The 26560-nt window shown below is 46.6% G+C and overlaps 1 protein-coding gene across 5 annotated transcripts; it reads left to right on the top strand.

Annotated features, from left to right (window-relative positions):
• The first annotated feature begins 1939 nt into the window (after positions 1-1939).
• Positions 1940-18199, top strand: MAB21L3 (mab-21 like 3). Of its 5 annotated transcripts, XM_080988021.1 has the most exons (9): positions 1940-2077; positions 2324-2621; positions 3053-3233; positions 5421-5561; positions 9920-9991; positions 11238-11529; positions 12265-12446; positions 14697-14891; positions 16955-18199. In XM_080988021.1, the coding sequence occupies exons 3-9, from the start codon at positions 3186-3188 to the stop codon at positions 17186-17188; spliced, it is 1164 nt and encodes a 387-aa protein (XP_080844147.1). In that variant the 5' UTR covers positions 1940-2077; positions 2324-2621; positions 3053-3185; the 3' UTR covers positions 17189-18199. The 5 variants fall into 5 exon arrangements, with proteins under 5 accessions (XP_080844147.1, XP_080844145.1, XP_080844144.1 ...); XM_080988019.1 differs by lacking the exons at positions 1940-2077; positions 9920-9991 and having other exon boundaries at positions 2264-2527; XM_080988018.1 differs by lacking the exons at positions 1940-2077; positions 9920-9991 and having other exon boundaries at positions 2264-2621.
• The last annotated feature ends 8361 nt before the right edge of the window (positions 18200-26560 follow it).

The raw sequence follows: 26560 nt of genomic DNA, 5'->3' as shown, positions 1-26560 counted from the left end.
TTTAGGGAAGTTTTTAATGTCTGATGTTTTAGCGGGTTTTTTAATATTCTGCTGGAAGCCGCCCAGAGTGGCTCGGGAAACCCAGCCAGATGGGTGGGGTATAAGTAATAAATTATTATTATTATTATTATTATTATTATTATTATTATTATTATCAACAACACTCCAGTTCTAGTTTCATTTGTTTACATCTCGGTGGCAAGAAATCCTGCTCTCTTTCTCTGAATACAGATTTAGGATTAACTCATTTTATTTTATATCTAAGCTCACTTTCCCATTTAGCTTTATCGTTCTGCCCAAAGATAAATTTTGCAACCTCCAAAAGAGGTTGCAAAGAAGTCTTACTCCAAAGAAGAAATCACCTTTTTACAGTGGTTGAGACTGACATAGCAGTAACAATCTATAGGGCAGATTTAGGTGTGTTGTTTAAACAAACAAACAAACAAGAAAGCACTGGAGGCACAGTTGATGGAGCTGACAAATATTGATCTACCGTCGTCGGCAGCAATGAAGAAGGCCTTGGTACATGACTTTGCTGCTGTCACAACGAATTAGCAACAACATTGTAAAGCTCTCTCTGTTTGCAAGCCTCCATCCCATGACTCATCCAATCATTAAAAAGAAAAAATGATGTGCGGAACATCCTCAAAATAGCCAGGTCAAACATGCTCCTTTGCTATTTATAGAATGAAGTACAACTCCGTGATGGAAGACTGCACAGTGTAGTAAAATTGAAGAAGAGAACCTTCGGTTACAGAACTATGTCTTTGGTAAGGGGTGGGCAGAGCCCCCAAATTCAAGTTATTAAAATAGCCTGTAAGGCTTTAAAATTCAGTCCCCTAACAATTTAAAGAAGCTAAGTAGTACAGTGGGGGTGAGAATGGGGGCGATAAGTGTTCCAATATGGTTCTGTTGTCGGGAACACATCTCACTTTCTGGGGGGGAAATAAAAATAAATAAAAACAGGGTGGTTTTTTACATCTATTCTGCCTCCAGCCTACCCTGAAAAGTTGTGAGAATGCTATATCTACGCTGGAGAGAGGGCAAAATACCACCAGGCTAAAGAGCTTGACTTACAGAAATCCCTTCCTTACGTTTTCTCATGTCTTAAAGCCAAAGTAGACGCAACATCAGTGAACAGAATCTACTGGGGTTTTGTTTTGTTTGAAGTGTTAATGGCAACAATAGCTGTATGTCTTGTCCAGCTTGGGGGGGGGGGGCAACAGCTTGAGGAAGGCATTTTAATAAGGAAAACAGCATGAAAGAATTAACCCCCCCCCCCCCGCCCCATGCTATGAACCCAATGCAAGTTCCCCCTCTATACACAGGTGCTATTGACACTTTACAGTTTAGCAAATCATGGTGATCCTGTTCCTAGATCTCTGGCATCAAAGGTACCTTGAAAGTAATCCAAATGTTATATTTTCAAAGTTGCAGGAAATGGTAGTATGCCCTGGGCTTTCGTGGTATTCCATAACAGTCCATACATTTCCCCCCTTTGTTGCACATTTTTGCCAGGTATACTGTCTTTTCCAAAGGTAAAGGTAAAGGACCTCTGGAAGGTTAAGTCCAGTCAAAGGCGACTCTGGGGTTGCGGCGCTCATCTCGCTTTCAGGCCAAGGGAGCCGGCGTTTGTCCACAGACAGCTTTCCAGGTCATGTGGCCAGCAGGACTAAACCGCTTCTGGCACAACGGGACACTATGACGGAAACCAGAGCACACAGAAACGCCGTTTACCTTTCCACCGCAGTGGTACCTATTTATCTACTCGTACTGGGCTGCTTTTGAACTGCTAGGTTGGCAGGAGCTGGGACAGAGCAACGGGAGCTCACCCTGTCGCAGGGATTCGAACCGCCGACCTTCTGATCGGCAAGCCCAAGAGGCTCAATGGTTTGGACCACAGTGCCATTCGCGTCACTTTTTCCATAGGAAGCACCCCTATACCAAGTCAGATCATTGACGCATCTAGCTCAATATTGTTGACACTGGTTGGCAGGGTATCTCTAGAAATGTATCTTGTCCGGACAGGCCAAGGTTTGGGTGTGTGGCTTTCAGCAGTGGGAGGAAAAGAGCACAGGTGAGGCAGAAGGACTTAGTCTTAGAGGCTGGAAAGATAGGCATCTGACTTTCAGCCCTAAGGGGGATTCTCTGCATATCAATATTCCTCTAGTCATGCAACCCGCATCAATCTGTCTCGTGACCAAAACATCAGAAGTGAGCTAGGGACACCTTCAGAACGGCCAACTCCCGTCCAAATGTCTTGGGTGGTTGAGGCATGGAAGCTGCAGGAGCCCCATGTGTGCTAATCCTTTTTTATTTGCAGATGTTTCTGTCTTCCCAATCCCTTGTGGCCCTGCAAGAGTATCCAGTGAAGAGACTGCAAGCTGCCAAGCCAAGCCCAGCTGTTCGGAGTGAATCTCTGGCCTTGTGCACCACACGCCTCTGACGCAAGCTTTTGCAAAAACAAACAACCGCTTCGATTGATAAAGAGCCCGATCAATTGTTTTCCCTTCCTGAGCAATTTGTGGTGGGTGCGCTTCTGTTCGTTTGGGCCGCTGGCAGCTAACGAGAGGCAGCGGCTTAGTCTGTGTTTACAGTCAAGAAAGGCGAGCGGCTGGCAGGCAAGGCCCAAGTGGTGTGGCGTTTACAGTCAATACTCGCAGGAGGCAGAAAGGAGAGATAAGGAGCAGAGGCCTTGCACTGCAACGCCAAAGCGTACAAAACCAAGGGCTCCGTTGCAGAGGGGGGGGGGAGGTGGAAGATGATTTATTTTGCAAACGATATGGGCAAGAGAGCTTGACTGAGCAAGGAAGTGTCTTGTGGCAGTCAGCAATGGCTGAGAAAGTGCGCTGCTTTTTCATAAAAGATTAGCCTTTTCTGAAACTCTTAAGTCTGCACATGTTAAGATTGTTTGCATTTTTAAAAATGGAAACAATCGAGCCCGTTTTCTTTTTGGAGGGGGTCGGACTGGGAATGTCCTTAAGTGCTAAGCTGCGCATGGGTGCTGTAATGCGGGACAAAAAGAAGATTTGCTTTCCTTCTCCATATGCAGGAAAAACAAGGTTCCTAATGAAATAGAAAAAGCGCATGTGAAACCCCGGGATTGTTGCCCCGCGTCAGTGTCAAGAAAACCCGGCAGGCACAAAGGAATTTCCTTGGAGATCTGCTGAAGACAAGTCCTTGCCATGAAACCCCTCGCAGAAGAAGCTGTAGAACAATACCTTCAGAATAAGGTAAGGGACACGGTGGCTCTTCTGTTGGGAGAGGTGGGAATTCTGTTTTCATGTTTATGAGGTAGAACCAGTGTGTTTTTTTCAGCGGGGGGGGGTTTGCGCAGGGGTACACACACCCCTCAACATTTTATGAATCTAGGTTTGGCCTCACTGAGGGGCAGTATTTCAATATGAGTAGGAAAAGGAGAGGACCCCTAAACATTTTTTAATAGGAAAAATGAGCACTGGGTAGAACTCTCCAGGTAAAGTACCAACTGAATGAAATTTTGGGAAGGATCAACAAAATCTAACCCGGGAATGTCTCCTGCTCTGAAGCACCCAATCTTGGATCCACAGTAAACCATTATGAACAAATGCAAGAGGATCCGTGGTAGTTTTTAGTCTGTCAGCTGGAGCCCAACAGGGCAGGTGCTCTCTATGGAGAGATACGAATGGCTAGAGTAATTTGGCGGGGGGCGGGGGGGGTCCTTCAAATTCTCTTAACTGTAGGAAGCCTTTCTTCATTAACTCGTCTGCAGAGGCAGGATCTTAACGCGGAAAAAGGCAGAGTGAAAAGCCCCTTCCAGAAGCACTGCAGATCCAAGACACCTTCTGTCCACAGCTGCACTTACTTTTTCAAAACACGTGGGAAATATTGTGCTGTCGTGTCTAATTTGGCCCTGATTTTCTCAGTAGCTACTCAAACTGGGCATTAACAGAAGGACGCTTTGGGCTTGCCCATGTTTGGGCATTATGTAGCTGTTAATCCACTTTGCCCCATCAAATTAGACACTCTACATCCACACGTATTTGAATCTGTATATGAGAAGCAGCTTCATTCTTCCTCGTGTTTTCGTTTGTGTTTTCCCCCACCTTCTGATTTCTTGATGCACACCTCGTTCTTCTTGTTTTTTATATAGTCGCACAAGAAATCTAATTGACTTTGACCCTGCCCATGATATAATTAAGTATAGTCAACACAATGTAATAAGGGATTATCAACAAACAAAACTTCGCCCCAGTGAGAAGACACCTCTTGAGAAGGAAGGAACACTGTTCTTGTTGGGTTTTTTACAAAAATCTCCACCCTGAATTGGAGGGCAGCAGGCAACTAGAGTATATTAAAAACAGGTCTGAAAAGCACGGATTCTCATACAGTTCATAGATGCCAGAAATTTGACATATAGGGCAATAAAGATGAGTTCTGAAGCATCTTAATGCCTAAAAATTGTAAATTTTATGATGTGAACTGCCGTGAGATCTACAGATGACGGGTGGTATATAAATTCAAAATAATAATAATAATAATAATAATAATAATAATTTCATTGCAGCTGACACTTTCATGGGCAAAAGTCTGCTTTGTCAGGTGCATGAAGCGTAACCTAAGTGTATAAACCTTGAGGGGAAAAGGGGGGGATCAATTTTTTGTTTCGTTTTTACAAAAGGCCAAGCAATTCAAGTGATAGCTTTAGATGCTTCACAATACAATGAAGAACACAAACTAATTCAAAGATCCAGCCAAGTAAATGTAAGATCCAGTAAATTTGGGTGTAAGTACTCATAATTGAAGATAGGAGTGCCTGGCGTGCTCTGGTCCAGGGGGTCACAAAGAGTCGGACACGACTAAACAACAACTCAGAATTAAGCATAGGAAGCTCTGCCGTGTAAATAATACCTAAAGGGGGACAACCCTTTAGATATTTCCCCAACCCAAAAGATTTGGGGAGGGGAGGGAAGTTCCGTTCTGAAAACAGAATCCTTCCACTAGCAGAACTACTGAACTGGACAGCGCCCTCCGAACTGGAATTCCCATGCCATTTGCATGCAGACTCACATACATGTGTACATGCGCACACAGCAAGGTTCACCTGAATAATATGCCTTCCAGAAGGTCTGTGGTTCAGTAGCTTTGTTTGGTTAAGCTGTGGACTAGATGTCCCTTGGGGGTCTCTTCCGGCAGTCGTGGAGGAAGGGGCTTTGGTACCTGGGGGCGTCCCAATGGAGTGGCGCCCGCCCGAGCGATCACCCCAAGGGGGAGGCGCCTGACCGCAGCGACGTCAACACCCCCCCCCCGGGCTGGCACCCGAAGCAGACTGCCCTCCCCACCCCCTTCCTCCACCACCCCCTTCCGGGTCTACAATTCTCTGATTCTATATAGTCTGGGGTCCGAAACAATATAGTAGGAATGTTGGGTTTTGTCTGCAGGTGGACCTGAGGCACCGAGCAGTGGCCAAAACCGTGGATGAAGTGCAAAAAATCATACAACGGCTTACCAACGAAATTAGCAACAAGGATTCTCGTTTCCAGGCAATTTCTAACTCTGGGATTCATAACGAAAACATGAAGGTAAGCGTGCATGGGGTCTTTGGCTTTAACCAGGCCTTCTCAGTTGTGGCGCCCGCCCTGTGGAACGCCCTCCCATCAGATGCCAAGGAAATAAACAACTATCTGACTTTTAGAAGACATCTGAAGGCAGCACTGTTTAGGGAAGTTTTTAATGACTGTTGCTTTAATGTGTTTTTTTTCATATTTTGTTGGAAGCCACCCAGAGTGGTTGGGGAAACCCAGTCAAATGGGTGGGGTATAAATATATTATTATTATTATTATTATTATTATTATTATTATTATGTGTGCACTGAGTCCACGAGCGATTCTGGACCCTCCTCCTCATGGGAGCACCGTCTGTCCATTATAGACTGCAGGATTAAAGCTACACCTGGTGCCTCCGGCTTCTTGCTCTGAACTACAGTTCTGCGACCTTTAAAGGACAGTGGAAGGTCTGGGTTGTGTGGGAAGCAGTTTGTGGGCAACCAGGAGTCGTGGAATGAAGGCGTAATTCAGAACCAAAGGGCAAACCAGAAGGCAGGATTTGAGGAGCAAACCAGAAGCCAGGACTGATGCACAACCAAAAGATGCAGGAAGAGGCTGGAACTCAGGATGATTTCATTGTTTCCGGTTCATATCCTCAATACCCCTGAATGGGCTTCTATTACCACTCGTATTCAGCCTTCAGTTACAATCAGAGGCATACTTCCTTGCAATTATTAAAACTGGAGTTGGATCTCCGCAGACCTTTTTAACCTTATTAGAACGACATTACATAGATCGTTCTAAAACGTCACAGGGCAGACTGGTAAATTTCAAACGTTCCTTACCTTGTTTTCCCTGTCAAATTCAGTTTCCCTGCTGCCAGTTCCTGGTTGCTCTGCAGCGCCCTCTGGTGTCACCTTTCAATGACGCATTATTAACGTTACAAGCAAAACGTAACATGCCCATCTATCTACGTTAGGAAAATCATTCCTTAACCCTTCCTTAATGTTATAACCCGTGAGCGTAGATCTGCCCTGGGTGTACCATAATGCCAGTGGAAATTGATTGAAGAGAATGGATGGTACCACTGGTGATACACGGATGCCTTTGGCCATAGAGATGTTCTACTGTGTACCAGAGAAAGTATGAGCTTCTGAAAAGAGTGAAGGAGATAGACTACAGGTGATGGTAACTGAGGTCTGAGGCTGCAGTCCTTCTTAGCTGGGTGTGTGAATTCAGTAAGACGGAGCAGATAAGGTCAGCAGGAGCAGATATGGTCAGGAGTCTGCTGCTCACAACAGATGCTGTCTGGTAGCCTCCTTGCATGTTGGTTATTTGCTGCCCAGACCCTTCCAGGTCTCCCTATTTCAGAGGCTGTAATAAAATATGACCTCCCCCATCTCCCATGTCCAGATCCTGTGGACTGCACAAAAACATCAGTGTTTTGTCAGTTTCTGCCACTGCGTAGCAATGATGCGATTATAGGCTGGTCATTTTCTTCTAAGAGATGTTGTGGGGCATGGCAAGCTTTTGTGCAAGGTAGGGAGATGTGGAGAGGGTGGTCTTCAACATTCCTTCTACCTTGGCAATTCCATGATTTGATAAAGGTTCTCATTCTATTTAGTAAGTAAAACCCCTAAAACATCAACCCTTTGTAAAGGAAGTTTTTAAATAACTCTTCCAAGCATCCGGAGAAAGGCACAGTTTCATATTTAATGGTTGGAAGGCAGGCCGCAGGGAGCAAATGTTTCATTTCTGCAAATCAGCAACGGTTCTTGTCAACTGACTAAATAGCTACAGCTGAAGAGCTAAACTCTTTTTGAGAGAAACTTGCCTTCGTATCTTTTAAAATTTAATGTATTTGAATCCCACTTTCCTCCCAAAGAGCTCAAAGCGGTGTACATAGTTCTTACCATTAGTAACCTTAGGTAAAGGTAAAGGGACCCCTGACCATTAGGTCCAGTCGTGGCCAACTCTGGGGCTGCGGCGCTCATCTCACTCTATAGGCCAAGGGAGCCGGCGTACAGCTTCCGGGTCATGTGGCCAGCATGACTAAGCCGCTTCTGGCGAATCAGAGCAGCGCATGGAAATGCCGTTTACCTTCCCACCGGAGTGGTACCTATTTATCTACTTGCACTTTGTGCTTTTGAACTGCTAGGTTGGCAGGAGCTGGGACCGAGCAACTGGAGCTCACCCTGTAGCGGGGATTCGAACCGCCGACCTTCTGATCGGCAAGTCCTAGGCTCTGTGGTTTAACCTACAGCGCCACCCGCGTCCCTTAGTAATCTTACAGCTAAGTTAACTCCAGGTGAATGCTTAGAGGGAGGGTGCAGCAAATGGTGATATCAGGTAACACTTTAATTTACATGCATCCGTGAGAAGGGGCTGAACCTGCAGACTCGGAATGGTGGGGGTTCTGAACAGAGGGCTTATTTAGACATCAGGCAGGCTGGTTCAGACTACTGAAACACTAGCAACATGTGAGTACCGATGATCATCATTCCCAGCCCCAGGGATCAATATGGGTAGCCGAAAATCCCAGGGACCATAGTTCTCCTTTGAAGTGCCCTTTCTACATTCCTGGCTTGGGGCTAGGCTAGTTTAACATTAACCAGCAGCCTTAGAGGTCGCTGGCAGGGTCGCCCTTGAGATGACTGATGGAAATTGGGAAACCCATCAGGTCTAGGTGGCAAGCTGTGGGGCAGGGGGAGAGGAAACGAAATATCCCAACAAGTCTCCAGACCTTGTGGCAAGGTGAGGGGGGAGCCAACAAATGGTGGCACGATTTCTCCCTTCTCCCTCACTTTTTCCTCACTTCAGTTCTTGGAGGTTGATACCCGTTTTCAGAAATGGCACTTGCAGCAAAGGGACACTGCATTTTAGTAGACTGGAGAAAGTTGTGAGGCTGCCACCACAAGCTGTTTTTCAGCATTGCAAAGCCTGCGGAGATGACTGCGGTTCCTGCTCTCTCGCTCTCTCTGCCCTGGGTCCCCCACTCACCTCTCTTGCAGGCAGATAAGGTAGAAAGAGACTGAACTGACAGAGCAAGCAATGACCACACAAGGGAAGAAAGTAGCTCATTGTCGTGTTTTCCTTGTTTCCCGAAGGATTGGACAAGGTGTGCTTAAGAGTGTTTTGAAGAAGTTCCATCTCCAGGCTGCAAAGCTGGCATCTCTTTGGATTTCACCCTACCTAGTGATTTGCATTTGTCGCCGGAAACCACCCCCCCCCTTCCATTAACACTTGTATCGCATAAGCACCACATTCACACACACACACGCATCTCCCCTCCCTGACCCTAGAGATGTCTCTTTAGAGGGCCATCTCTTAAAAGCCTTCCGTAAATAAGGAAGCGCTGCATTGACAACACTCTATTTAGCGCTCCGCGCCGCTCTATCTTTATTGAGAGTAGACCGGACGACCGAACTCTAGGCTAAACAGCGGCCGCCTCAACCAATCAGCATTATCGAACAGCGCCCCTTGTGGCGGCCACGCTGGTACTGCAGGCTGCGAGCGTCTGTTCCCTCACCTTTTGACAGCTCCCAATTCATTGTTTCCGAGTTCAATGGACCGTGACTGATCTAATCAAAATGTTGCAAGTTGTTTCCGAAAGAGGAAAGTACTTTGAACTTCAGTGACTATATTCCTTACAAATTCACCAAAAATCAGCCGTACCATGGATTTTCACCGGACCACTTTTATTTCACTGCATACTACAAGGACTATCAAAGGGGGGTGAGCTGGGATTGATCGGCCATAAGCCTTGAACCGCGCAGTCACGTACACAACGGCCCTTCTCCGGATGGCGGGGCAACCTTGATAACCATCGGGAAGGGCTCAGACGAAATGCTATCAGGAACACAATAAACTGCATACGGTAGTGTATTCAATACAGACTCCGACAAAGGACCCTGACCGGATTCCCCTCAGGGGGCAGGAAGACTTCGCTCATTCCTTTGTTTATGGAAATGACTCATATGGGGAGGGGGAGAGGTGGTCCCTGCCGGGTGTCAGGATACTCGGGTTACCTGGGTAGCTCCTCCTCGACTCCTCCTGTTCTTTAATAAAATCATGATGTATATATGATGTAATTCTGGGGGTGTAGTCAAGGGGATTAGTGGTTAATAAAAGTTGGGGTCTCCCATTGTTCCGGGCTTCCATCTTGCTTCACCTCGTGGACGGTGGGAGCCCTGTCGCGACAGTCTTTCTTCAATAAAGACCAAGCCTACTGGCTGCTGTTTTGCTCTGTATTGCCCTGGTCGGTGTCTTCATTTGTCCAAGGGAGCCCTCGGATTTTCCGGTAACACATTAACACCAGCTGCGTTTTTAGTTAGCCAACTAACCGCCTTTTACTGCCTCTGTTCTGTCTACTTCTTTCCTTGCTGCCTCTCAGGATCAGCCAGCCTTACTGGCCAAGTGGTCAGCTCTGCTTCAGGGGAAGAGCCCCTTCCACCCGTCTATCCAGGTACAAACACCTTGCATAGGTTCCCTCCAGGTCCCCTCATGTCTGCTTCCTCCCTTGATCACCACCACTCTCACTCCACCAACTACCCTAACTCACCTCTTCCCTAGCCAAGCCCTCCCAAAATGTATGAAAGCACAAAGTCATGCTTTTAATTCACCTGCTGCCTGAGAAGTCTCACCTGAAGAAGGGGGCTTCACATTTTGCTTGACGTATTCTAGTCCCTGGGCTTTACGTACCACGGAATTTGTCATCCCCACTAAAGCCACGTGGGACTTCTTTGCAATGGCACATGAACAATAAATTCCATCTGTACTTATGCCTTGTAATTCCTTTCTGAGGAATCCCATCCTTGTTTTATTCAGACCTCTGCTGTTGTTTGAAATGGCCACTTTGCTTGCTTTTCAGTGTCCCTCCCTTTTCACTGTGCTCAAACTTCCCCAGGGATGTTAAGCCCTCAAATATTCCATAGTACTTTACTCAAACACCTGCTGTTGTTTCAAACCACCATTTCTGTTATGTACTGAAGTTCTCACCCTGGGCCAGAAGGGGGATACTGTAGATAGTTTTCACTCAGATCCACATATGCAAATAAGGGATTGAAAGTGACTTTCAGTGATTGGATAGTTACAGAAAGTGGTTACTGTTGCGTTGTAGTGGAGCTCTATATAAGCAGGCTGGCTGAACCCTTCAGCTCAGTTCTGTTCTGGCCTGTGAATAAGCAAGAGCTGTCTGAAGAATCGCTGTGTCGTCTGATATGTTCACCCACAACTTAACAATTTCCCTCTCAGTTCACTCAATCCCTGCTTTAATTAAAACTCTTCTGTTGTTTTCAACTGCCTCTTTTCCCCTCTCAGTCTTGCCTGCTCCTCACTCCTCTGCCGGGGCCATTGCTGTTGTGCAACCTGCCTTCACTTTTGCTTCCCTATCCCAACCTGACTTCATGCAAATCCAGGATAGTGATACGGCACTGCCAATCTTCCAGTGAGGATTGCTTGATGGCATTCTTACATTATTATATAGAGAGATAGATCATTTCCTCACTGTTAGCAGATGTAGTGAAGTAACCAAGGCTCCAGTACTTAACATATATACTTCTGAGTAAGCATGCGTAGGGTTGCCTTCAGCCGTGAATCAGGGAGCCTCGAATTCAGATCCGACCCATGGAAGTGTGGACAAGCCCAATGTCTGTTCTAGTTTCCTGGCCATCCTAGCCATTTCCTGTTCTAACCTTTCTGAATCTGTCTAGGTCTTAACACCCGGCCAGTTCCTCATCACCGTCCCCTTGCTTGGCCTGTCTGGGTACAAAGAAGGCCAAGTACGGCATTGGCGCTACTACACGACGCATGGAGCCAAGCTCCTGTCCCCTGTCAGGGACCCAGAGGAGCTGCAGCAGTGGTTGGAAGTGGAGCAGTTCTCCAAGAGCCTTCAGCAGTGGCACGAGGCAGATGTGAACATCGAGGGCGACCTTGTGCCTGCCAAGATCCTGGCTGTCTTCCGAGAACTTGTGGAGAAAGCGATCGCATCTCACAATCTCACAGGTGAGTTCACTGGGGCAGGTGCGAGAGGAAGTGGCTCAGGGTAGCCCTTTCCCACAATCAACCACAGGCACTCATGGCCTCTCCAAACCTCGAACAGATATTTCTGCCGGGTCTACACACACACACACACACACACACACACACACACCAGCAGAGTGGTCCTGGCCCTCATGACAGACCATACCACAAATCATCATCATCACCACCATCATCATCTGCATTGTGACTTGCAGTGATTTCTAATGATCATAGTTTAGATCATATTTATTGTAATTAAGAGTGAATTTCTGTTTAATTATTTGCTGATGTTTTCAGAGTTAATTTTATTGCGTACTATTATATTCTAATAGATTGTTGAATATTAATTTATTTTATATAAGCCATTCTGTTTAAAAGTTATATTTTGTTATGCCTTTCTGTATTGGACCAGATTATTGTAAGGGGCGTGTTCTTGATTGTTTATTTTGTTGCTGTAAACCCCCTTGTGCAAGTAAATATAAAAAGGCGGTATACAAATTAAAAGTGAAATGACTATAGATACAGACTGGCAGAAGCATACTGTCATAAGGGATTTTGGGGGGGGGGCGCCTAAACGCAATAAATTAATGAATGTCAGAATCCAGCTAATATTGGGCATAGGAAGAGGAAATGCCAGCTGCAGAATTGTGCCAGGTGAGGAATCAGCTGCAGTCCGGTTTCTGCTGACAAATCCCCTTTGGATGCCCTTTCCCCCAGAGCGAGTCAGCATTTTGGAAGGCTTCAGCCCGGTGGTCCATGTTGCTGTGGAGACATCCGACGTCCAGGTGGAGGTTGAGCTGGTTCCAACGATTGAGATCCCAACTTGTTGGCCTCGGAAAATCAAGTGGCCCCGATGTTTCAAGCGCTGGCCTAGCCAGGAAAAAGTGCAATGCGTCAAGGTACCAGGCCAGGATGCGACTGTGGTTTTAGCCCCAAACCGATCTTGCAAAGAGGGGCATGTGGAGGGGTAAGAGAGCAGGATATAGGCCAAGGGTGTTCCCAGAGTGCGGTGCGCCACACGGCTGTGACAGGAGAGGATGTATTTCTTATCACTAAAATAGTCGGTGTGGCACGGGCAAATTTTTATTCTGAAAGTGTGGCCCACAATAAAATAAAATAAATGAGAACCAAAGATTTAGGCCATAATGATTTGAACAGTTAAAACTAATATTCTGCTCCGGGGTTCAGAAGTAATACTGCCCCAGCCGTGGAGACGGAGCGTAGTCACTATGGCCAGTAGCCTTCGATAGCCCCCTCCTTCGTGAAATATATCTAGGTTGGCAGATGCTCCGAGGGTCCCTATTTTCCAGGGCCATCCTGGATTTAGAGAAGCCGTCCTGGTTTCTGATTTGATCCCGGAATGTCCCGCTTTTCCTTAGGATGTCCCTATTTTCATCGGAGAAATATTGGAGGGTATGGAGTTATCCAGCCGGCAGGGTGTCTGAAGGTAATCCTGTATAGGGAAGGGTTTTTTTTAAAATAAAAATAAAAAATAATGTTTTCTTATGTTTTTATATATGTTGGAAGCTGCCCAGAGTGGCTGGGGCAACACAACAAGATGTGTGGGGTATAAACAGTAAAATCATCGTTCTGGAATGGGACGTCCCTATTTTCATCGGGGAAATGTTGGAGGGTATGGCTTGGTGGCCATCGCTACTATGGAGTGAGTTCCATAGTTTATGCGCTGTGTGAAGAAGTGTTTTCTCTTATCTGTCCCGAACCTTTGAACTTCCCACTTCATTGGATGCCCACAAGCTCTCGTGTTAAGATGGGGGGATGGACTTTTCTCTGTTCTCTTTCTGTGTGCCATGCCTGGAGACAGGAGTCTGGTGCCAACTGGCAGTGGAGACTTGCAGCACATCCCTGTAAGCAAGGGAAGACAAACAGGAGTCATTTTCAAATCCTCTGCTTACCAGGGAGAGGTGGCCAATGTACACAACCCACAAAAGTATGAAGAGGGCACCATTTCTATTTAATGCTACTAGGTTGGGGGAAGACTGTAACTTCCAGATCCCTCTTGACCAATTGCTTTTAAGACCCTATACACTAGATCAGGGTTTCCCAAACTTGTGTCTTCAGCTGTTTTTTGGACTCCCACTCCCATCATCCCTAGCTGGCAGGACCAGTGGTCAGGGATGATGGGAATTGTAGTCCAAAAACAGCTGGAGGCCCAAGTTTGGGAAACCCTGCTCTAGACAGTGTCTTCTCCCATATTTTCCCTTTCGACTGCTAAAATATGCCTAATGTTTTCTTAATCTGGACCAGTTAAAAACTATGGTGGCACGTGAAGGGCAGTTTATGTTCTCTTCTCCGGATATGCATCCAGTTCCTCTCGCTGGAGAGTCCCCAAAGCCCAAGCCTCAACGCAGCTTCTAGATATCCTGTTGTTGTTGTTCATAATAATAATAATAATAATAATAATAATAATAATAATAATTTATTTATACCCTGCCCTCCCCGGCCAGAGCCGGGCTCCGGGCGGCTAACACCAGTAAAATTACAATAAAAACATAATAGGGAGGAAAATACCAATTTAAAATACAGGTTAAAATGCAATTTAAAATGCAGCCTCATTTTAAAAGTAGCCCATAAATCAAAACCATAAGGGGAGGGAAACATAAGGGTCAGACTGAGTCCAAACCAAAGGCCAGGCGGAACAGCTCCGTCTTGCAGGCCCTGCGGAAAGATGTCAAGTCCCACAGGGCCCTGGTCTCTTGGGACAGAGCGTTCCACCACCTCGGGGCCAGTACTGAAAAGGCCCTGGCCCTAGCTGAGACCAGTCTAACCACCTTGCGACTTGGGACCTCCAAAGTGTTGTCATTTGTGGGCCTTAAGGTCCTCTGTGGGGCATACCGGGAGAGGCGGTCCCGTAGGTAGGTATCCCTTTGAAGGCAATGGGATAAGCATGTAAACGTTGCTTTTAATTTAGCATATTTTAATATGTTTTATTCGCATAATTCTGTGCCTGTCAATCTGTTTCAGAGTATTAGTAAGCACCCTGGACCCTTCGGATAATTGATGGATTGAAACAATGCAAAGGCTGCTCCTATGGAGCTGCTCAACCAATCTCTCAGCTGTGGGGGGGGGCACCCTCTGCCTTCTCTCCCCCGTCTTTTCCTTCCCCAACTTGCTCTGCTTCTTTTCTGCAGTCTTTTGGCTTTGACCTCTTGGCCTCTTCCAACTACCACTGGTACCTGAGCTTCGCGAGAGCTGAGCACATCCTGATGCAGGGACTCGATGAGGACGGTGGTTGCCGCATGATGTGCTTCCGGGTTATGAGGCAGATGAAGGAAGATGTCTGGTGTGCAGGAAACAAGCCAGTCCTCACAGCCTTCCACCTGCAGGTGTGTGCGCAGCCAGTGAGGCATTGGGAAGGGGGGAGAGATCTGTACCCCAAAACAAGAGGAGATGTTTTGGAGGACTGGCTCCTTAACGCTTCTTCATTGCCTGTGGTTTGCTAAGGGCGGAAGGCAGCTGACTCTCTCTTCTCCACACCACAGGATCCTACTGGGTGGGGAAGGAGGTGAGGAAAAGGTTGTGTTGGAAAGAGAGAGGAAATGGGTAGAGTCTGCCATTTTCTGCTCTGGCTCCATCCACCATTGACCTCTGACAGAGTAGTCCCAACGGAATCTGACACTTGACAGAAAAACATAGCTGTCAACTGTCCCTTATTTGGTGGGAAAGTCCCTTATCCCAGCGCTGTGTCCCGCTGCTGTCCCTTATTGATGATGTCCCTTAAATTTCCCGGGTTTCAAAAGAAGCAGCTCCTCTCTCTCCCTCCCTGCCGGCCAGGGAGGAGGAAGGCTCCAACTGTGTTGCTTGGCTGCGTTGCTCACCCAATAAGGAGTCTGAGAATGACTGGGGGGTGGAGCTTGCGTGCCTTGTGCCAATCAAATCGGCCGTGTTGCCTGGGGACTCGCCTTTGCTCAGCGCTTCCCAGCGGAGAGGTGACGGTGGTTTTCCTTGCTGCATCCCCTGTGGGAACCACCGCCTGAGGCTTCGTTTGGATGCTGGTTGACTAAAATCCCTTATTTTGGCTGCTGATCCCTTATTTTCGAGCCTGCTGGTCCCTTATTTTCAAATCTGTAAGTTGGCAGCTATGCAGAAAAAGGGTTTTCCACCCTTGATCCGGGTCATTACTCGGACCGGATGCCATTATTAAGAAGGCCGTCTAATTCACTTGTGCTAGCAAGCCCCCATGTTCTCTCTTCTGGATGGGACACTTTCTGCAGACCCACACAGGGCCAAACATTACACAATAGGCTTGTGTGATGGAGACACCAGCTGTGGTGTTTCTAAACGTTCTGGTATGTTTCTAGGCTTTCAGTTATGGAAACAACTCCATATAAACATGAAGATATACTATGTAGGCCAGACACTAGCACTTGCCAGAGACGTGCTAGTGAGTTGCAAGGAAATCATTTTTGGCCCAGATTTTGTGTTTGTGATATTTGGGGGGTGGGAGATGGTCTTGCCCAGGCTTCCTCATCCTCGGCCCTCCAGATGTTTTGAGACTACAATTCCCATCATCCCTGACCACTGGTCCTGCTAGCTAGGGATCATGGGAGGTGTAGGCCAAAAACATCTGGAGGGCTGAGCTTGAGGAAGCCTGGTCTTGCCCTTTGTTTTTCTGGCAACCAGGCCCAAGCCAACCCCCCAGCTGTTGTTGCCCCCCCCCCCAGTATACTGGAAACCCCAAATTCTCCTGGGTATCAGGGGTTCCAACTTCAGCAACAAATGCGGCAGGCAGAAGAAGATGCAGCTGGCAACTTACTTTTCACGCCAGAGCAACAGTGAGCTTCACTGAGAAAGCTGTAGCATTTCTAAACTACAGTGGCACCTTGCTTCTCAAACTTAATCCATTCCGGAAGTCCGTTCCAAAACCAAAGCGTTCCAAAACCAAGATGCGCTTTCCCACAGAAAGTAATGCAAAATGGATTAATCCATTCCAGGCTTTTAAAAACAACCCCTAAAACATCAATTTAACATGAATTTTACTATCTAACAAGACCACTGATCCATAAAATGAAAGCAATAAACAATGTACTGCAGTCACACAATCAGTCAATCACTAGCTGAACTGGGTTCCACACACTCACAAAAGCAAAACAAAAAGAGCTGCAAAATCAAAAACGCAAAATAAATAGCAAAAACAGACAGACCTCAGCATAACACTCAAAACGGAAGTGTGGCACTCAAAAGCATTCGCAAACCGGAACACTTACTTCCGGGTTTGCAGTGTTTGGGTTCCAAGTTGTTTGAGTACCAAGGCGTTTGAGAACCAAAGTACCACTGTATTGACTTCAAGGTTGGGAGCCATCCCATGTAGACTGTATCCCCACCCCACCCCCCGTACTTCCTGTGTTGTTGAATTCCATCTATTGGGCCTCATTTGTGTCTTCTGCAGATGGTGCTTTTCTGGACGTGCGAGAAGTACCCTCGCTCCAAGGACTGGTCCTGCTTCCGCAAAGGCTTCCTGCGGATGGTGCGCAAGTTGCACAAATGTGTGAGCCAGCACTTCCTGAAGCATTACTTCATCAAAGGCACCAACCTGCTGAAGTATGCCAACACCAACGACCTGGATATGGTAGCGGGCAAGCTGGCCGTCTTCTTGGAGAACCCTACGCTTCCTCTGGACTGAGAGAGATGGACAAGCAGACTCCTGAACCAGGTTTTGCCCTGTTCCTTAGTTCCTCCGTGTGGTGAGTAGTGAGGATAGAGGCAAACGCACCGGCATATGGGAGCAAACTCTTCTGTCTTCTGCCTCTCCGTGATTAGTTTGCTTAAGTCTCACCTTTTGAATCTGGAGCCAGCCAGCCTCTTTCGCAGAAACTCAGCCTGTGGAGAGTGGATGGGCAGAGGGCTGCCTACTTCTGTTTTGTACCTTCTCTAGGTGGGCTAAGCTGGAAAGCAGTTTGCCATATTTGGATCCAGAGTTTGCTTCTCCTGGTCAGCAAAATTGGGGTGAAGGATAAAGGACTGTTGTGCATTTATCAATGCGCTAAAAAGTTGGGGAGCATCTTGAAAAATCTGATGGGGGGTGTGTGTGTCTCAGAGTCCTAGATCTGTTGGTGAATGAACCTTACTAGTTGGTTGCTAAATACCTCCATTGCTTCTTTCGGTTTTCCTTCCTTCTTGCCCCCAAAGGTTACCTTCTCTTGTTTTTAGGAATAACCAATGTCTGACTGCATGGACAGCAAGAAATATATATAAACGAAAGGAGCACCATCATAAATGCAGCTGGGCCATGCATGCCACTGGATCCAAGTCAAAAAGTCTGCCAGTTATGATCTTGTCTAGAAGCTAGTGGCATGCGTTGCTCGTTTGCGTTTGTGTTCACAAAGAGTGCAATATCTGCCAAATGTAACATGGGATGGAGCCCTCAGGTGTGTGAATGAGAAGACAGGCTTCCCATGTTTGGTGCTACCTTTGTTCCTGCCATGTTACCAGCCTTCCTGCAGTGGCATTCAGAAGTGGTCCTGACTGCAAAGGGATACTTATTTTTCTGTGCAATGTTCAGGGTTTTTTTAACCAGAGACCCCTTAATGGTTCAATAGAGCGCATTCTAGAATAAAATGTTTTTACCTCAATTAGTTACACTTGTGGACAGCTGGTGGCATGAATAAACAATGGTCAAGGTTTTTAAAAAATATACAGGACTCTCAACAGCTCAGGCTTTTTCTTACAGCCGGCATCCATCCATCCCCAACTCTCTCCCACTATCCCCATTGCATGAAGCTGTAGTCCGGCCAATCACTGAACTGCTTCCAAAAGCAAAAAAATTTTAAGTTACATGGTAAACTATCACATGGGAAGGGTAGTTGAAAGCTGCATCTAGACATAGTGCTTACATGTCTTTCAGGTGATTCGGTGCCAATGTAAATCTCTTCCACATGCACAAGACACTTAAATGCAATTTTTGAATTTTGCTTAGAATGCAAAAGTACACAAAGGTGGGCCTGAAATTAGAGTCAGAGGTGCTTAGTTTTTTTGTGAGGGGCATAGGAAGGTTTCTCTGGGTGGGTTTAAATGGTGGGGGGGGGATGTTACCTGGGTGGGTTTCTGTGGGTCAGCACGGTTTTTGGGGGAGGTTTGTGTGGGTGGGTTTGGTTTTTTGGAAAATGAGTCGTATCTCAAATCTTGAAATGGCTGGTGACTGCTCTGCTAGAGGGAGAGGAAAGGAGGCAAGGAGGACAAGAAGAAGAAGATGTGTTTAGGACTTGTTCCAGTAGGGGAGAAGATCTAAGGGGTTTTGCCCAAAGGCTTTGTAGAAAGGGGCTTTGAAAGTGGAGACAGCATCACATGCGTAGAGTCGTACCTTGGAAGCCAAACAGAATCCGTTCCGGAAGTCCCCTCAACTTCCAAAACGTTTGACTTCCAAGGCGTAGCTTCTGATTGGCTGCAGGAGAACGTTCGCAAATCGGAACACTCGCTTCTGGGTTTGCGGTGTTTGGGAGCCAAAACGTTTGACTGCTAAGGCGTTTGTCAGCCAAGGTACGACTGTATTTTGAGAGGAAACATCAGGTACCAGAGACAAGATATAAATATCCCTCATTTCAGACCCAGTGTGACTCCAAAGTGATTCTTATTCCTGAAAGTTTGATCTGGCAAACTCTCACACAGCATTGTGTCTGGCAACCCTGTCAAACTCGCCAAACATTGCGTTGCCTTCAGTAGCCACCAGATGGTGGCCGTGTCTTTGCATTCTTGGTGCCCTGGCAGAAAGCAAAACTCCTGCTACTGACGTCAAGCGATAAAATCACACACGGTACAAATGTTGAAATGCAATTTGAAAGGGAAGGGGTGTGCTAAAGGGGAAGCAGTGGCGAATCCCACCCCCCAAACAACCAGAAAGCTGGATGGGTGAGCTTCAGGGCCGGACAAGGTCACCCAAATTAAGGCAAGGCTTGTATCAGAAGCATAGCTGAAGAAAGACTCCTTCAAAACAGTCACCGTTTCATGGAAAGAGCAGAAATGAGGGTCATGCCTGAGCTCATAATCTGAACCACTCTTTCAGACTCATCTGTCTATTTCAGTTATGAGTCCTCCTGGTTTGCTCACAAGGCCTCTTCCCAGATGCAACGGTACAGGAAGCATTGCACCCCAAGCGCCGTGACATATTAGCCTGGAAAGTGGGACTAGCACCATTTGGACCCAAGGGGGCTTCTGAAAAGAAGATTCTGCTCCGACGAACGTGGCTTCAGCTCACTCATCTCAAACCAAAAAGTACCTATTTCCCCCCTTCCATCTTGTTTCCATTTTTGGCAAGGACAGCCATGAAAGGCTGTGGATCTTAGGGAGAACCGGGAGAGGAGAAGCAGCTCATTCCCCTCGGTCTGAGGGGTTGTTTCCCCACTCAAAACTGCCCTGAGCTGCTTTTCATCCTGAGGCAACATCCACATTCTGCTGGTCAAAATGCAGTTGAGGGGAAGGGAGTTGACTTGAAAAATGCCCGCCCTCCCTCCATCTTCTTAAGTCTGCAGCTTCCTGGGGCCGGTCTTTTAATCAATAATAAAAGTGGGAAAGGCTATACAAGTGGGCTTCCAAAAAAAAAAAAAGGAATGGGAAAGTCCAGCTCTCACTGTGGTGATAATCCTGTGCCCAGGCTGTACAGCAAACAACTGTTTTCAGCCACACCTTATTTTTATGGTTGTAAGTTATTTTAAGTTGTGTTTAATATGGTTTTAATGCCGTAACCCATCCTAGAACCTTAGCTTGAAGGGCAGGGAATAAATCAACAATGATGGTGATAATAATAATAATAGAATTAAAATCCAGGTTTATACCTGGTTTTACAGACAGGGTGACCTCTTTTGCCTTCAAGTTCCCGTGTAACGGGTGACCTCCTTGAGAGGGACTGATCCACCCTCATCTCTAACAGTGTGCCAAAAAGAATCCCAAACTTGTGCTTAGGAACCTTTTAAGTAATATGCATTGTGCATAACAGCAAATATCCCGTGTGTCATATTATTCTTAGTGCAATAGGTGTATATTGACTGCAAGAGTCTTTTCCCCCCAGCAAGCACTGACAGTGAGGAGTGTGGTGGCATTGGAACGGAAGCATTTCTAGTAATACGCATTGTGCCTAATAACAAATGTTGTGTGTGTTGTATCATTATTACTGTCATCGTCATCATCATTATCAGTGCAATATTTGTGTATTTACTGCAATGGTTCTCCCCCCCCCCCCCCCAGCAGGGCACGAGATGGCGTGAAGGCAAGAACGCAGGTGAGTTAGGAGCCCTGGGGAGAGAGAGAGAGAGCTGGGCAGGGCTCTCTGTCCACAGTCTCCTGCCCGTTTAAAGAGTTTGCTTTACCTGGAGAGACTAGAAGTGTGCCTTCTCTAGGATCTAAAACCTGAAGCCCCGATGAGAACATAGGATGTGCTTGAGCTCCAGCTAGAACAAAATGGCAGGAGTGTGTCAGCTGAGAAGTCCCTGAAGAGGCCGGATAACTCAGGCTAGAACTGATTTGTATGCAGATATGTCCTTATTTAGCCTCTGGCAGCTCCTGCCTTCGCATTGCTAATAATTACTTGCTTCTTCCATAACTCCCCCACCTAGCCTTGCATTCCTGGCCACCTGTCATTTACATGCAAAGTGGTTTGGTGCCTGAGTGTTTTTATACCGACCCTTCCTCCAGACAGGACACCAGTTGCATTTCTTTCTGGTTATACTCCTTTATTTATTTTACAGTGAAATGGCCTTACTTTGTATAACAAAGTGAGGGGTGAGGGGGGAAGCAAGCAGTTGACCTCTCCTCAAGGACAGACAGAAATTGACTTAATTAAGAGGCGACTCTGAACTTGCCCTCGAACCAGGCTGAACCCACAAAGAGGAAGCTGTAGGTCTGGCATTGAAATGGCACAATATTCTTTTTAAAAGGGTCACAAATCAGGTCAGAAAAAGCGCAACGGTTTGACAGCAAAGTTCTGTGGGCTCCATAAAAACACAGCAAAAAAAGGATTGCAAAGGCTAACTTGGAAGCAATTTGTAAACCTTAAGGGGTGTGTTATATATCATTAACTCCATTCTTGAAAATGTGCCCCCTCCCATATAATTCCCATAAACTGAACCATGCTTCCATATGAGAGAAGGGGACGGAGGAAAATGGATGAGTTAGTTGAAGGCTTGCACAAAATAATATGGCACCCAGTTAGGTTTGTCAGATTGGTAGCATCCCAGACTCTGAGATTTAAGGGTCCAAACTTTAGGCCTACGGGTGATTTCACAAGGGCAGCCCTTGGTGATTCCCCCCACCCTTTGTGTTCCTTCCCACCACTAAGCCCTGGAGATGGAGATTAATTGGGGGAGGGGAGAATGGAGCAGATGAGGACAGGACCCCCTCCCCCCAGTCTATGCAATAATTTGCAGCTGGCTCTTGCCAGACTGAATCTTGCAAGATGCATGCAGAGCCAGATAGATAGATAGATAGATAGATAGATAGATAGATAGATAGATACTCTCGCCCTCTCCCCCTTGCCAACTGGAGGTGGCCAGGCAAACCTGGAGACTGCAGGTCCACCCTGGAGGTCTGGGTAACACCCAGCACTTGTGCAATTCATGGTCAAACAGCCCTCGACGGACACGGCAACCAGTGTGTCGTCACAAGGTCAGGTTAACATGCTGAGAATGTCAACGGGCAAGTAGAGGGAAAGGAAAGTTCTGTTGTTGAACTTGGGGAAAGAACCGCGGAAGTGTTTTGCTGGTTCCTCAGCTCCAAAGTCGCCTCTCAAGCTCTGCTGCTTTTTTAGCTGCCAAAATTGGGTACAGGGGATGTGGATTGACAATTGACAATTGTTTCCTTTTTCCGCTCGAAACAGGATTCAACCTTGTTCATTCATTCATTCATTCATTCAACCACACTGTTTTGGTTGTATGGCTTGATCCAGAGAGCAATAGACTTGCTCAGAGGATGTGTCAATAATGAAGGGGGGGGGGGTTCTTTGAAACACTAGCATCTCCCTTGGTTGTTTTTTTTTAATGTAAAAGCTCTTCTTTTTAAAAAAGAAATGCATTGGTCTACCCAAAAAGAGACACCTTTTTCATAATATTTATGAATGCCTTGTGAACAGTTTTTAAAATAAATTTCTGCAACTAAGGTACAGTTGACAATCGTTGAGTAGCTTGCTGTCTCCCATCAACATTTATCCATAGTTGTCTCCATGGAATTAGTAAGCAGATCCTCTATTTGAACATATTGTACCCACCTGAGTTTTCGTATCAGTCATGCCTTTGTCTGGCACATTCTTCCGTCTGGCAGCCCCAGAGACACTCTCCTTAAGCAAACATGTCAGAAGGCTTATTGTTCTCTAGGTAAGTTAGGTAAAAACTTTCCATAATAAATAACTAGACCTAACAAAGACACTAGTATTAATTCCTGGGCATCCTTCCCTCCTTTCAACTACTGTCCTTTCTGCTTGAAGACACAACCCAAAGATTCTGTCCAGTATTCAGAAGTCCTATTTCCATTCTGCCTTCCAATATAACATTTCCAAGTAGCCTTTTCTCTGTTTCAGCTTAACTTCCAAAAACGATTTTTAGACCTATTCCAAGGCTCCTCCTGTTTAAATAAGATATTTGGTTTGAGGAGCTCTTTTGTTGTACAGTAACTTCTAAAGCCTGGTCGCTAGGCCTCAAAACCTTAAAAGTAAAAGATTTTAAAGCAATATCAAAAATTAAATTTCTTGGTTTTCCGTATTGTGCGTACGAAAACCTCGGAACAGCCGAAGAACTGAACGGATGGTTGCAAGAAAAAAACAAAGACAGTAGCAATTCTAAGGCTTAACTGTGCTTTTTGGTTGTGTAGAAACCAGAGGAATCTGTCCGAACAGATTAGACTCAAGGAGCGCACCTATCTCTTCCCAAAGCCAGCCGTCCAACTTTAAAAGGGGGGGAGGGGGATGGAGCCCCTGAATTCAGCATCTGAGTTATTCCCTCCTCCTGCGGCTATTTCACAGCCTACAGGTGGGTTATCTGTTTTGGTTAAGTTCTGGTCGATCAGGTAAAGGGACAGCTGTCCCCAAGCCTACTGCTGGTTTGCCAAATCTAGGCAATGCTTACATTTGTAGGCAGCAAAAAAAAGTCTGTTGTAGGAGTCAGCTCAGCCTTTTCTGAGCGGCAGCTGCATGTATCTACGGCTTCCACTCCCCAGGGAACCCAGACACTCCCCTTCTGCTTGCCAAGCCAGCAGCCCTGTGTTATGGCAAGGCACCAGCCTGACATGTGAGCTGCAGTTGGGTGTTCTGGTCCGTGGGCAGAACGAGCTCTGCCAGCGGCACGATCTGTTCCAGGTCAATCGCTCAACGCGAAGGATGCAGGATGGGCAGGGCAGGCCAGTTACGCAAGTCCCCTCCTGGATGGCTCACATTTCACGGCCTCCCTGCCAAGTAAAAGAAACAAACGGCGTAACAGACTATAGGGAACAGCTATGTTGCAGCACTGTTATGTCACTGCAAGCGAGGGAGCTCGTCCGGCCCAGCTATGGGACACCCAGCTACGCAAGGGCCCTAGTGTTGCTCCATCCGCTTGGCTGGCCTTCGCACAACAGCAGGAGTGTGGCATAAACACTGCGTATTAGTGGCGGCTGGGGGATACGAGGGGAGGTGAGGGGTGGGGTAGCAGGTAGCTGTGCTCTTTGTAAAACCACAGAAGCGAGAAGTAGTGACAAGAAAAAGAAAGTTCACAACTGGAGGAAGGATAGCTGGGCTTATTGCAAAACAGGAGCGTGCCCAACCAGTGAATAATTGTTTCAAATGTACAAAGGTGGGAGGGAGTTCACAGGATGAGGGGCAGAGAGAAGAAGTAAAATATAAGGTATATAAGGACCTCTGAATGGTTAAGTCCAGTCAAAGGCGACTATGGGGTTGCGGCTCTCATCTCGCTTTCAGGCTGAGGGAGCCGGCGTTTATCCGCAGACAGCTTTCTGGGTCATGTGGCCAGCAGGACTAAACCGCTTCAGGTGCAACGGGACACCATGACGAGTGCCAGAGCGCATGGCAACGCTATTTATCTACTTGCACTGAGATGCTTTTGAACTGCTAGGTTGGCAGGAGCTGGGACAGAGCAACAGGAGCTCACTCCATCGCAGGGATTTGAATCACCGACCTTCCGATCAGCAAGCCCAAGAGGCTCAGTGGTTTAGACCACAGCGCCACCCGCATCCCTTCTACAGTGTGCCTTCTAAACTGCATCAGAGGCATATCCAAGAGGCATCCATGCCACTTGCAGACCCACATTTCATGCAGCGCTGGCCAACCAGAGAACAGCAAAACCTCGTTGCTCCCCAGGGATGGATAACTGAGCTTTTGCCATTGCTGCTTCCCTCCTTCAAGAATTTGCCTTGGGTTCCAGAAAGCACCCTCATCCAAGCTAAAGGGTCAGATAGGGTATGATGGCAGCCTTGGGAACTTTGACATGACTGGTCTCACGACATCTGGGCAGTTTTATCCTAAAGTACCTCCTTCTATGTTTTGTGTTCCAATCCATGTATACGATGTACTCTTACTATGCCAATAAAGGAGGCTGGTTGATTGATTGATTGACATGGCTGGTCTACCTTGAGAGGCAGTTGGGGGAGGAAGAGAGCAGATGGGGTTGCTGCTGTTGTTTACCTTCCCTTCCACTGCTATAATAATAGTCACAGGACAGAGCTCTCTTGATGAATGTGCCGTAACATCGCTGAGCAATCTAGTTAGATGCAACAGCTAATTATTCTAGGAGCAAGTACAGGCGAATGCCTGCCTGCAAGGGGAAGATTTCAAGAGCTCCTGAAACAAGGCAGATCTGGCATTGTATTCCACATGTGGGGATAAAGATGCTGCTTGCCCACTGCCCAGTCTGCACCCCAATGGTATGCTCTCTCCTTATGCCTTCCTTCTAACTCCCAAATATTATATTTGGAGACGGGGAAAAGGTAATGCTCAGCGACGGCAACAGGAGCCCCCACCTTTCATGGTTCCACCTGCAATACCTCGATCTATGCATCTAGGTGTTATCAAAGCACAGAAGGGAAGTCATCACAGTTAAGAGATGGGTAACACCCTCTTCATAGGGTCAAAACAATGATCCATCCAGCCTCCAACGGTGATCTGATCTGCATGCTTGCATTCAAACAAAACGAAAAACGAAGAAAGGATTTCTGCACAGCTTAGCAAGCAAGTTAGTCAAAGGTCAACCTGGATAACTCAGTTGGTGCTGATGACGCCAGGGTGGCCGGTTTGATCGCCACTTGGGACAGCTGCGAATTCCTGTGTTCCAGAGGGCTGAACTAGATGATTCAAAGGGTTCCTTCCAAGTCTGTGATTCTGTGATTCCTCTGCTGTACTGTACAGAAATCCAAAGAAGAAAGGATGGTGGTGTGTTAACGGTCAGCTTAATGTTTGCCCAAAGGCTACAGACATTCAGTTTTCCATTTGGTTAGAGTATTATGTTCTTTTAAGAGACCATAACATAGTGACTGTCCATTTGATTCCGCCCAAACTGATGGCTGGTTGCAGCTAGGACCCAAAAAGATGTGCCACACTGATTTTAAACATACCTGCCCACTTACAGCTGAGCAGTGGAAATGTACCAAATTATTCAGGAAATTATTCTGGCTCCACCTTTTGAGTGCAGAGCTTTGTGGTTCCTGAAGAGCCTTCTGCAATTCACGGAGCATATTGAGAAATCTTTCCTTGTTTTATCTGGCAAACATCAAACTTCTCTAGTGGAGAATTACCACTGTTTTCTGATTCTTTTCTTCGGGAAAGATCACATGAGAACTTCCTGAGGGCACTCTTGAACTTCAGTGAGTAATCTGTATTCCTGGATGCATATTCACAATCACTTTTCTTTTCTTTTGCAAATTCCAGAATCAAATGAATTGCTGCAGGGTGTATCCCTCATTTCCATTTCTATGGAAGGGAGTGCTGAATTCTTGGGAATGCTTGCTTGAACAAGTGTTTGTGAACTATACCTTACAGCACAATCTTATGTTTACAGATGTAAGAGCCTTAAGTAAGCAGCTTTAATCA

Source organism: Podarcis pityusensis (assembly GCF_964106645.2).
Source record: "Podarcis pityusensis genome assembly, chromosome: 17".
NCBI lineage: Eukaryota > Metazoa > Chordata > Lepidosauria > Squamata > Lacertidae > Podarcis > Podarcis pityusensis.
Note: the sequence above shows the minus strand (reverse complement) of the source record. Positions and strands in the feature narration are given on the sequence as shown.

Coding starts and splice junctions, on each gene's coding strand:
- MAB21L3 (XM_080988021.1), top strand. CDS start 3,186: ATGAAACCCCTCGCAGAAGAAGCTGTAGAACAATACCTTCAGAATAAG. Junction 3,234..5,420: donor AACAATACCTTCAGAATAAG/GTAAGGGACACG, acceptor TTTTGTCTGCAG/GTGGACCTGAGGCACCGAGC. Junction 11,530..12,264: donor CGCATCTCACAATCTCACAG/GTGAGTTCACTG, acceptor CCTTTCCCCCAG/AGCGAGTCAGCATTTTGGAA.